Raw genomic sequence first — 12889 nt, forward strand, 5'->3', positions numbered from 1 at the left:
ACTGTCTGAGCAGCAGCCTGGATTTAAATGTACAGACTGCAGTTGTAGGTATGTAGTATTTATTTATGTCAGTGAAATCACTACAGTACTTTTTCCAACATACGGCCTGTTCACTAAAATTGGTTAAAATAACAGTGAATTAATAACAAAAATGTAACCTGTTAATTTAATTATAAGCAAATCCTGGTTAAAAGCACTTGAAGATTAAGGGGTGTTGATTTTCACATATGACATACTGACTGGGACTGCGGTCTGTTACAGCTAAAGTCCGTTAAACCGAGGCCTGCAAAACTGAGGTTTGCTGGGCCTGGCGAGCCGCCCGGTTTGGGTGTGGGCGTGAGGTGGGAGCTGGTGGAGGGACAGACATCACCACTTGCCAGGCTAACCAGCCGCTGGGCTGGGGCACGTGTTTCTTACACCACAGGATCTTGGGTTTACCATATTTACCGCCACAAGAACCATAATAAGAGCTCTGTGACACTGGACAGGCATCAGCCTCAGCACCAATACCTCTGACCTCGGTTTTCGAAGGCCCCAGATTTGGCTCGGGGCCCAGATGGCTTCCTTGTGGCCAGTTTCTCGGGCGTGGTTGTCAGAGACACTCCAGGGCAGCCCAGAGCCTGGGACAGGCTCCTCAGTCTGGGACGATCTCAGACAAGGCCAGATCTGGTCACAGACTCAGCTCCAAGGCCGGCACTCAGCTGCTGAGTCAGCATCTACCCCTTCCGTCACACGGGGGCTCAGCATGCTACCTGCTGGAGAGGGAGGACGTGTGTGCAGAGAGACAGGCCACCGGCTGTGAGTGAGGGTCAGGAGGCCCCGGGCCACCCCTGAGTGGGACACGGGCCGGAGGGCAGGGCAGGCAGCAGCCAAGACAGGTCCCCGCAGCCGGCAGAACTGAGTCAGGCAAAGCAGAGAGCTCGTCGGCCCAACTCTCTTCCGAGCGTCCCACTGGCAGCACATTTACCCGACGCCATGGACTCGCCGCTAGGAACTGGAGATGCTTCCAGAAGAAATCCCAGTTCCTAAACACTTCCCAGATAGCAGGGTCTTCCATGTCCCTCTCTGGGCACCAAGTTCATCCACAAAAATCCCATCCTTATGGGCGCCTCAGCCTTATGGGCACCTCAGCCTTATGGGTGCCCAGCAGCCCCACCCACTCTGTAAGGTCCTGAGAACAAGAGGGAGCACAGCCAGGCTGTGGTGGGAACAAGGGAGGGGCTGCCAGTTGAAGGCAGGACAAAGGAGCTGGTCCCCATCCCTAGGACCCTCCAGTAGGCAGATGTCAGAGGACCAGCTCAGGGACAGACCTTGCCACACACAGGTCCCTGTGTCCGGACTCTGGGCTGGAATTCCCATCCTTGCCCATGAGAAGGCCCGTTCATCTGGGAGCAGGCGGGCAGTAACGGGACTGAACATTCAGTCTGAACAACATGGCTTAGAAGTACAGACCTCTCTGTCAAATAGCAACAGATGCCAATGAAAAGAATTCTTTTTAAGTTTTAAGGAACAATACATATTTAACACTCCTCAACACATATACCGGATCCATCAGCACAAGCATTTTTTAATATGCAAAAGGGTGTACCAGACATGGCAGTATATGACATTCTGCAACATTACCTAACACGTCAGCCCTCTGGCAAGTTCAGTACACGCACCTTTCCCAGACACACGTGGTAAAACAAATGAAGGAAGGCGAGAACGGGGCAGCATATCCCTGCAGGGGCCAGGGGCGGGCAAAGGCTCCCGCCGGCTTCCTCAGACCACCCTCCTGCCCAGCCCGGGCCCACCAGGCCCGCCCTCGGCCAGCCAAACGTCTCAGCTCCTCGGCTCCCAGGACAGCTGTGACACTCGTGGGGCTTAGCAGGAGTCGCCATGGCAGCTGTCGTGTTTACCGCCATCCTTACATCGCTAACCGCCTGCCTACCCCCTGGGACAAAGGAAGGGCCAATGGAGACACAGGCGGTGCCTTCCCAGCAGAGGTGCCACATGGCTCCTGGTTCCCTGAGCGAGTGTGCCGGGGGCTCCCACCCTGCCCTTTGGCTCCGGCAGGGCCAGGCCGGAGAGGACGCTCAACAAGCAGAGCGGCCTCATCCAGGGAGCGAGAGCCCCGCTTCCGAGTCAGAGCGGGCGGCCAGGCTGGGAGGCCACATGCTGCCTTCAAAGGCAACCCTGGTCCAAGACGCAGGCCCTGCATCACGGCGGGCACGGAGGAACCGGGCTTCTGCCTGTGCTCCGGGGAGGGGGAGGGAGGCAGAGGGGCACGGAGGGAATGGGCTCCTGCCTGCAGCCCTTGGCCATACATCTGTGTGGCTTTGTGGACGCGCCAGCCGGGACCTGCCTCAGCTGGGAGAGTGGGGACAGCCCTCAGCCTGCCTGACTTTCAGAGGACAGCTCTGGGCCAGGCTGTCTCAGGGCCCCTCCCGGCCTCTGAAGTGCACACAGCCCAGCTCTCGGCTGCACGTCACCTTCCACGGGACTGAACGTGAGGCTGTGAAAAAGCCCGGCAGGACACAGGTTCGGAGCCTCCCGGCCATCTTGCTTTTCACAGCCACCACTCCCTGCTTTTCTTAGCTCTCAGATGAAACATTACAGGTTGAGTGGACTTAAATCAGTAGCATAAGAACAGCTCATTTCAGTCCAAAACATCCACCTGCAAAGTTTTCAACTTAGACAATCAACTGCTTTTCTCTTTAAAAAACAAAAAAATGCGAAAATACCACCAAAAATGCAAAATCAAGTGAGATACCCTGCAAGCAGCTGCCCGGACGGCTCCACCGGGCGGCCGCGGCCTTAGAACACTGCGGCTCAGACTCGGGGTGCTCACCGCTGCGCCCAGGAGCGGAGCGGGCGGCGACAGGCTATGGCGGGGAGAGCACTGGCAGCGAAGCGGTGGTCGCGGGGACTGACTTTTGGACAAAAGAGGACGGAGGAAGCGGAGGCTGATGTGCAGAGAAACACCGCCCGCCTGGCTAAGCCCCATGGAGCATGCAGAGCAGGGTGCAGGGGCGGCTCAGGGCGGAGGCAGAGGAGGAGCAGTGCCGGCCTGCGCACATGCCAGGGCCCCTGTGCTCCCCACGCCTGTCCCCAGCGGACACACAGGAACATGTAGCAGAGAAAAGGAACACAGAGCCGCACCGATGTACGCACATATGGACAGGGAATAAAAAAGAGTGCCATATGGGGAAACGCAGTCAGAACTGCACCGGTAGGAGGACTGCACTTGAATTTCTGGGCGTTCTGAGGTCACGTTTCTGTGTTCTAACACAGACTGACCACAGGCCTCCGGACAGTCAGTGACCCGGGAACCACGCATCTTCAAACCCGTTCTGATGCCAAAAAACCATGACACTGCCTGCCACGGTGGTCGTTGCCAAAAAGTTTAAAATAAAAATGAAAATTGAACAACAACAAAAGACACACAAAACAGAAGGTTGAGTAACTCTTTCATCAGAAAAGGGTGTTTTCTATGCTCTTTAGAAAACAGACATGATTACATAATTTTAACAAGAACCAACCAAGATGCCAGCTGCTGGGAAAGTTGCTACCTGAGGCTCTTGCCCTTCCCCAGGACACACGAGGGCACGAGCAATATGGCTTCACCACGCCACGGAAGCCTGCAGGGCCTTCCCTTCCCCTATGGGGCGCAGACCTCACCAGTTCCCAGTCTGCCCCGGCTTTTCTCCATAGTGTTCTCTTTAACACCGTCTCATTTCCTAAGTATCCTCCCACTAACCTGTGGTTAGCTGCTTTCCATTGCTGGTTCTCAATGCCCGGGCGCTTATTTTATACAAAAAGAAATCCATGTCCACTTTGGTGGTCGGCACCAGCCACTGAACGTTTCTTGTGGCCAATAGCGGCAGAGCTCTCTCCTGGGGCAAGCCCACAGGGCAGAGTCTGGGTCCGCACCCGGGCGGTTCCACAACAGGGTATGATAGGCCAGTGCAACCTGAGACGCAGAGCCCTGTCTTAGCGTGAAGAGAGAACCTGGCGAAGTTGAAAGTTTAAATGAAAATGAGGTCAAGTGATGAAGTCCTGCTTTTACGTGTATCAGGTACAGGGCTGAGGTGTGGGCTGGAAGACTGTGGTTAGTAGCCACACACCTTTCTTAGTTCAAAGTAAAATTGTCTTAATTTTTATAAGGAAATCGAGTTTTTATTTTTATTTATTTATTTATTTATTAAAAATATATTTTATTGATTTTTCACAGAGAGGAAGAGAGAGGGATAGAGAGTTAGAAATATCGATGAGAGAGAATCATCGATCAGCTACCTCTTGCACATCCCCCACTGGGGATGTGCCTGCAACCAAGGTACATGCCCTTGCCCGGAATCGAACCCGGGACCTTTCAGTCCGCAGGCCGACGCTCTATCCACTGAGCCAAACCGGTCCCAGCGGAAATCGAGTTTTTAAATTTACAGTTTATAACACACTAATGAGGATTAGAAATTGCCGAGGCCCTTTTCATACATTTGTTAGGTAAACAAATAAAGAAATCATATTGAGATTGTCTTAAGCTTCTTACATTACATACAAACGGTCATTGAGGAGTGGTGCGGCCTTGTATTCTTTTTTGACTTGAAGAACTGGTTGCTTCGAGAGTGACTCACTTTACAAAGGTTGCTTAAGCCAGTGGTCGGCAAACCGCGGCTCACGAGCCACATGCCTGCGGTTTGCCACTCTGTTGACTAATGAGTTTGCCAACCACTGTCATATACTACCCTTCACCTCTTTGCACACAATATGCCACAAATGCCTAATCCTCACAGCTTCCAAATTCAAGGTAACATTTAGTCTAGTCCAGTGGTAGTCAACCGAGCGGCAAACCGCGGGCATGTGGCTCACTGCCATGGTTTGCCGACCACTGACTTAAGCGACATGCAGGAGGACTAACAATAATTTTCTATTCTTGAAGAACATTCAACCCAAGAAACAAACTCCTTCTAAGAAAGATTCGCCCTAAAGATTCGTGTCACCTCTTACGTGGTTTATAAAATGCACAGAACATGTGAGCATCTGGCGAGCCGGGCAGCGAGTGCAAGTGTGCTCACTCCATCTCCTCCCGGACAGCAGGCCGGGACCCTGCAGAAAGGCTGGGTCTTCCTGGACCACCGGCCCCGGGGCAGCTGGTACGGTAACAGCAGGGAGCCACCTGCCTGTGCAATGCGATTCGCACTTGATTACAGATGTGCAAATACTGAGCGGACAGACACAATGATTACAGACACAAAAGCACTCCTGAGTGATGAGATCATAGGTGATTTTTTTTTTTAATTCTCCCCTTTAAAAAAAAAGTATGCCTGTCTAAAATGATGACCGTCTAGGACGCAGGCACTTCAGAGACAGCGATTCTGAGAAAGCTGCATGCAGAAACCTGCGTCGTACAAAGAACCCTGCGTGACAAAGATGACTACGACACTGACTGCGCAGTCACAGTGCGTGTCCGCTGCGGACAAAAGCGGCACTGAAGGAAAAATCAACCTACGAAGGAGCTATGTGCCCGGGCCTTGCAGCTCCTGTGTCATTTTAATTAGCGGTCCCACTCACCCGAGTCGTAAGGAACCAGTCCGTCATTAGGAAGTGACTCCTTGGGGGCAGGGGCACAATGCTCGGTGGAGGAGCTGGCCCTGGCATTGGAGGGGCCACAGCAACGGTGGAAACCCACCGGCTATGGGTGTGGACCTGAGGCGTGACTGGTTCACCATATCCATGCCGAGCGGCGCCATGCCCCCTCCAGCCCAGCCAAGCCCCAGGCCCCGCAGGACCAGCAGCAGGTGGCAACCAGGCACGCCCGGTCGGAATCCCACCGTGCTCCTTGGAAGCACTGAACTCTTGAGTCTCAATTGTTTTTTTCACATGAAAAATGATAATGTTCCTCTTAGGTCTGTTGCATAGATTAAACAAAAATGTATGTGGGCACCCTGTGCTGGGTGTATCTGGCAAAATCAGAGAGAAATCACTATTACTGGCCACTCTGAAAAAATGCATGTAAAAGCAGCTCGGGAGTCTGGATTTGAATTTTTCTGGTGTTAGCTTTTATTTGGCTTCAGGGTGTGCAGGCCACACTTTCTACAAGGAACGTGGGCTGGGGCGGCCGGGGCCCTGGGGCCCGGGGCCCAGCCAGAGCCACAAGCTGCTTCGAAGTGTAGGGTCTCCACGGTGGGCCCCCAGGAAAATCATCCGTACAGACGTCCAGAGCAGGAAGTCACTTACACACAGGCAGCGCATTGTGACAAAAATGTAAATTCGGCGTCGCCTGAAGTTGGGATTCATTCACTCAATGGCCTGCCTTCACGGCCGGTCTCTCCTGCTTCCTTCATTCTCCGCCGTCCTGCTGGGCACTCACTCAGCCTTCACTTGCTCAGAGCCCCATCCCAATACGCTAAGGCTGTAGGCTCGACACCCAGTCAAGACATGTACAAGCAGCAGCCAATGAATGCATAAACCAGTGGACAACACGTCCATGTCTCTCTCTCTCTCCCTCCTTCCCTAGCTCTCAAATCAATCAATAAAAAAATGTTGAAAAACAACAAAAAACCCTTGAGTCACATGTGACTAATCCTTTCAGCTGTTCCATACCCATTCAACACAGATCCTGAGTTTTTCCTTCAAAATCCCTGACCCGTCACCCGCCATTCCCACTGCTGGGCTCAGGCCCTACGCCGTCACCCCTCGGTGGCTCTGAGCTCTGTCCCCCAGCCTCCTGCACCCTCCAGGCCCCTCCTGACCAGCAGGTGGGAACCCCCACATCCGGCCTGAAGGTGGGCTCCTCTGTCCCAGGGGGAACCTTTTGGGGGTGTCTTTTTTCAAATGCCACCAGGCCTCGTGGTCAGGGCCTTCGCCATATGGTGCACCCAGTCACTCTGACTTCCCAACGCCCCCTTCATGCCAGTCAGCGGGCTCCCTGTCCTTCAGTGTCTCCACATGTGTTCTCCAGCAATTAAAGCCCCATTGCCTGGCTCAATACTCAGCCCAAGTATTCTTTACGTGACGACCACATCCAATGCTCACCAATCTCATGAGATGAGTGTCCCTCAGCCACTTCACAGAGGCTCAGCTCTCACAGCTGCCCAGCCGCTCATCCGGTTCGCAGCAAAGCCTGGGTTTGAGCACGACTCCCCCAGCTGCCATGCCGCGCTGCTTCCGTGCCCTGGGGAGCAGCAGGGCAGTGCCACTTCCGGAGCCTGCTAATGGGGCTCACGTCCCTCTCCCAGACAAGCCTCCTGCTTCCTCACGTCCCGCCAGAGGAAGCAGTGTCGGCCGGGCGCCCAGCTCTGACCCAAACACACTGCCACGCCGTACTGATCCCACAGAGTGTCTGCAGCCTATCTCACAGCCTCTGGCTAGTGCTTGCCGAGGCCATTCGGAGGGAAGGACGTGGCTTAGAAGGGGATGGTGAGGAAGGCACCCCTGAACTCAGGGCTGGCGCAGGCGCAGGCTGCAGCACGGGGACCCGCTGTCATCTACACGAGTCGCCGGCCTCGGGCTGAGGACAAGCATCCTCGCAGGCCTGCCCCTGTCCAACCGGAGGCCGAGCCCAGGACGCTGTGTGTCCATGCTCTTCCCACCGCCCTTCAACAAAACGTGTGGACTGAACCCTCCACGCTGTCCAGCTGGTCCCACAGGCGGGGTTCCTCCCGGGCGAGCTGGTGGCAGGGAGACCCAGGTGACGGCAGATGCTCTGGGCCCGGCACCGGGGAAACCATCGGAAGGAGAACCAGTTGGACATGTTTACACCAGGTGTTAGCCTCGTGTTTACGGTCCGACCGTGGCAGATCCTCAGGGCGCCCCGCAGCGCTGTGGCCACGCAGACGCCTCCCCACGCGCCACGCGCTACCCGGGCGTGAGCTCCATGCCACCGTGACGCCGGCCTGTTGTTTAATGAAGGAAACGCTGCCCGAGCAGCACAGGACACGGCTTTCCCTCGGCCGTGCCCAGTGTGCCAGCGGCATCCCATCACGTGGATACTGCGTGCACTTCTGCAGCAAGGACCACGCCACAACCACCAAAACCAGGGAACTAACGTGGCCTGGCAGTACCCCGTGTAAGTCAGGACCCCAGTTAAGTTTACTGATATGCGTTTCAGCGCTAAAGTAGAAAATGTGTTATCACTAAGATTCCCTCTCACCTTCTCAGTGCCCGTCTCTGCGGGGCCTCGCCGATGCCCAGCACTGAGCCCTGCCGTCCGCCCGGGTGTAGTAAACGCCTCAGTGTGCGCCAAGTCCCATCTCTGTCAGCCCCATGACCGGCAGTGCGTCCTGGGGAAGCCACTCGGCCCTTCAGTCCTGGCATCACGGGCCTCTGAACCGTGTGAGTCCCCGCAGGACCCCCCCCCTCCCCCCGTCCAAGGGCGTTAGCTCAAGCCGGTGAGGGCAAGGGCGTGTGGCACCGGTGAGCGGAGGAGTCCGGCTCGGACCACAGGGGGGCCCTAACCACTGCGGTCCTCACTGCCTCGGTCGTGTCACAGGGGACAATGCTCACACCGTCAGGCCACCCCGGCTCCAGACGCCTGAGGCGTGGTGGGCCGGGCTGGTGCGCTGGGAGCAGAGGCGAAGGCGGACGTGCCATTCGGTGGAACCGGGGCCAGCACTAGGGCTGAGCCCCGGGAAGAGTTTTCCGTTGGGGCTGCGGTGGATTCGAGCTGTTCTCATGACGTGATAGAAACACTGCTCTCAGCAGCCGGCAGGGACAGCTCTGAGAAGACCCCCAGGCCCCTCCTCCCTCTGAGGACGAGCTCAGCGCTGAGGCGCCGGGCCGTGACTTATGAACCAGCTCCGCACACGGAGCCCAGAGCGGCTGCTCGTGACCTCAGGAGGATGCGAGAGGAGGTCCGGAGGATGCACAGGCCTCACCCGTGTGCAAACAGCTCGCTTTATTTGATTAAAAATGATTAAAAGAAAAGAAAGGCCATCCTTCCCTAACAGATCCTTTTGTCGAAGGGGCCGCTTGCTCAAAGCGCTCAAACCAGCATGGCATGGGGTGACGCTGACTTACTGCCAGCTCAACACAGCCGAGGGGACAAGCCAGGAGGCAGAACGAGCAGAGCTGCCGTGGCCTGCAGTTACAACGTGAGCCACATTCCGGCACGGCGACGCTGGGAGCCCGGGCACCTGCCAGGGACTCGGCCTGGACTGAGGAAGCAGCAGGTTCCCACAGCAGGCAAATCGCCCACACTCTGGCCCCTTCTAACCACGGGAGACAGTTTGACGACTGCACCATCACCTGAGTGCATCGTCACTGACAGCGCATGGACTCGGCAAGGAGGCAGGCAGCCACGGGCACGTCAGCTCCCATCTCTCCCAGCAGGGCCCCTGGGAGGCAGGCGGACTGCCCCTTCAGCACCATGTCCCATGTCCCGGCCCTGAGACAAAGGAGGTCTCTCTCTGCCCTGGGTATTCTTGTATTCTTTCGGGGTGCCTCCTGCTCTCTGATACTGCTCGAGGGCAGGGAAACACTCATGCTGAGGCAACAAGGTCTTTGCCCAACAAAAGCAGGGCTCTGAGCAAGACGGATCCACCATCAGAAAGACAAAGAGGAGGCGTGCTCTGGGGGTGGAAACAGGACCTCAGACTGAGTGCCGCCTGCTGCTAACAGGTGCGATGCTCAGCTACAATGTATATGTTTCCACCAATACCCCGCTGGGCACAGGCGCTTCCATGGCCATGGGTGCCTGTGTGCGGACAGCGCTGAGAGCTGTCCCTCCACATACAGCCCCCCCTCGGCTCAGCTCTCGAGGCTGATGAGCCACAGGAGAGAGCAAATAGCAAACTCTGAATCTATTTGAGGAAGCACTTTCTAACAATCTGTGTTCTCCAAAAATGGAACAGGCTGACTAGACACAGCGTTCCAGCAGAGCTGGGTGGCCATCTGTCGGGGCGGGGCCACTGGCCCAGCCCCAGCCCCAGCCCCAGCCCCCATCCCCAGCCCCAGCCCAGCCCCCAGCCCCAGCCCAGCCCCAGCCCCAGCCCCCAGCCCCAGCCCCAGCTCAGCCCCAGCCCAGCCCCAGCCCAGCCCCATCCCCATCCCCATCCCCATCCCCATCCCCATCCCCATCCCCAGCCCCAGCCCCAGCCCAGCCCAGCCCCCAGCCCCCAGCCCCAGCCCCAGCCCCAGCCCCAGCCCCAGCCCAGCCCCCAGCCCCAGCCCCAGCCCCAGCCCCAGCCCCAGGGCTGGCTGGGGCCCCGGCCCCCTCCACAAACACAAGCTCACAGCACTGGTCACAGCTCTGGATTACGGCTTGTGAAAAACTAAACACTGGGCAAAAGCTGTGTTGAATAGTTTCCATTTGAAGCTCTGTCTTCTCCTAAAAACTGAAGGAAAAAATAATGTATTCAAGGGACTTTCTAGATAATTCAGAAGGCTTGCTTAGCCTTATTTTACTTCCCAGTGTTTCGTTCTGTTTCTGGGCATTTCATTCTGTGCTGGAATCTTTTTCTTGCTTTAAAAAAAATATGTTTTATTGATTTCAGAGACGGAGAGGAGAGAGAGATAGAAACATCAATGATGAGAATCTTTGATCGCTGCCTCCTGCACGCCCCCTACTGAGGATCAAGCCCACCTCCCGCGTGTGTCCTGATGGGGAATCAAACCGTGAACTCCTGGTTCATAGGTTCATGCTGGACCACTAACTAAGCCAAGCCGGCCTCGCTCTGCACTAGAATCTTGAGAATATATTTTTATAAAATGGATAAGAAAACAAAACAAGTCAATAGTGTTTAGTAGATCAAAGATAATATTTTTTAAGGGCACTTTAGCAGGTAAAAAGTTGAAATTGGAAAAAAAAAATTAAGCTCAGGCACTTTTACAGGTTTCATCTATTCATGCAGCCTACTTTTCTTTAAGAGTTATAAGTAGAGGACATGTTTCTTCCCCGTGCCCTGCTTGGAGAACAAAGACAAAGGGATGCCAGTTTAGGGGGGCAGAGTCAGATTGCTCGTGAAAAACGGGGTTTCTCTATCAGCCTCAGAACCTCAGACACTGGCGAGCTGGCGTGACCCACACTGGCCTGCATTCCGCTTCTCCTCCAGTCCTGGGCGTTACCTAACCCACAGCACAAAACACTGCAGCTTTAAGTGGTTTTGAAGAATTAGACTTTTCAAGATTGCATAAAATAAAGACAAATATCCTGCAATACCCACTGCATGCATGTATAATGCTTACATTCTCCTGTCACACTCTCTCCTACATGAAAAAAACATGCTCTTGTTAGAGAAAAAAAGGAAAAGCTCAAGTAAACACACCTGGGTGGTCGTACTGACTTGTTTCACTAGCACACGCTGCAGCGATAACCAGCAGCCTCAGACACAGCCCCGGTACCATGCGAGGAGGGAACTCTGGCTTTGTTGAAGGCAGGTCGGTCCAGTTATTCTCAGAAAGGCCCTCAAAGCTACTTTTCCACATACACTGAAGCAATAACTACTGCAAGCAAGCCTGACACGCATGCAAAATACAAAGCAAGGTTGGTCCCTTCAGTTCAGGTGAGTCCAGTGGGCCCTCCCATCTGTGGCCGGAGAAGAGACGATGTGAGAGGGAGAGCTGAGGCCACCAGAGCCGAGGCCCAGCCGCCCCCACCTGGGGGACCCCCGATGGCCTCGGATATCACAGTGGTGCTCGCCCAGCTGCCACCCGAGAGAGCTGCCCGGGTCTGTGGTGCGAAAGTCACCCGGCCCTCTGCTCCTCCCCTCCTCCCCTCGGCACAGAGCCGATCACAGCGGGCACTTCCGGGGGGACCGCCCTCCAGGCCCGGCCGCAGGTGGGCCGGAGAGGAGCAGGGTCAGCTTTTCCAGACTCCACACTCTGCAATCTCCCGGGAAGGACCAACATGCTACCCCTCCGCCCTGGTCTCTCTCTCAGAGATTAAGAAGACAGCTAGAAGGATGCCAACATTTAAAAGGCTCTTTTTAAAAACAGAAACGATGAACATTCTCCCAAAGAGCGCCCCGGTCCTCGCTCTAACCGGTCCCGGCCGCGAGCAAGCACTCACCCAGCGTGTCCTTCAGGTTCTTGACCAGCGAGCCCTTCTTCAGGCTGTTCTTCCGCTCCACGTAGTTGGACGGCACGTAGCCCGTCCGGTTGGCAGCGTTGCGCACGCGCCACCACGTCTTGGAGTCGTCCAGCAGCCACAGGCGCTCGTTCTTCTTGATGTCCAGCTCCTGGTCCTGCTGGGCCGTGTAGTCCCACTTGGCTATCACGATGACCTCCTCTGTCATTTTCATGGAGTCCCCTGCGGAGAACAGCTCGTCAGACCCGCAGACATTAACACTAGGCGGCTTGGGTTGCTCCAGGGTGGGGAGCCCTCAGCCCAGCCCGGCCTTCCTTCCACGGCACCCCACGTCCCTGTCAGGGTTCCTTAGAACCAGCAGCCTTAGAAACAGCTTAGCCTGGCTCACTGGGACTCCTGCACGCTTTGCCAAAGACAAAAGCAGTTCCCCAAATATTCTAAGCAACGATTTCATAACTAATGTGTTCATCTGATTAAGCAACTCCGGCTCTGTATACCCGATGTGTACATCCCGTCTTAGTATATGCTGAATTTTATGAATATATTTAATAAGAAACACACACTCCAGCTCTTCCTACAAATTAAAATGAAAGCAACGTGGCGTCCTGCACTGGATCCTGAAACAGAAGGAGAAAGTGCGGGAGACCCTGTGACCTTCCAGGGAAGCGCAGTCACCGGGCGCTCAGCATGCCCCTTGCTCGGCGCTGCCAACCAGGAGAGGTGGGGAAGGCGGAGGTACATGGAGTGCTCGGCACTGCCTCTGCGGCTTTTTATAAACACAGCATTACTCCTGAAACCTGCACATGGGTGTTTACAGCCGCTTTGTGCACAATCGCCAAAATGTGGCCAGTCCAGGTGCCTTCAGCAGAGGCGCTGATGCGTGAA

The 12889-nt window shown here is 55.5% G+C and overlaps 1 protein-coding gene across 2 annotated transcripts in view; it reads right to left on the reverse strand.

The window, feature by feature from the left end:
• Positions 1-12889, reverse strand: part of NCK2 (NCK adaptor protein 2) — a 108742-nt gene that overhangs the window by 22956 nt on the left and 72897 nt on the right. The window contains exon 3 of one of the 2 annotated variants that reach the window (XM_036454026.2): positions 11987-12226. In XM_036454026.2, coding sequence (XP_036309919.1) covers positions 11987-12218 — 232 coding nt within the window. In that variant the 5' untranslated portion in view covers positions 12219-12226. Of the gene's footprint in view, positions 1-11986; positions 12228-12889 lie in introns of both variants that reach the window. The other variant, XM_036454024.2, reaches the window with a different exon arrangement.

Source organism: Pipistrellus kuhlii, unplaced genomic scaffold, assembly GCF_014108245.1.
Source record: "Pipistrellus kuhlii isolate mPipKuh1 unplaced genomic scaffold, mPipKuh1.p scaffold_m20_p_27, whole genome shotgun sequence".
In the NCBI taxonomy this organism is placed as follows: Eukaryota; Metazoa; Chordata; class Mammalia; order Chiroptera; family Vespertilionidae; genus Pipistrellus; species Pipistrellus kuhlii.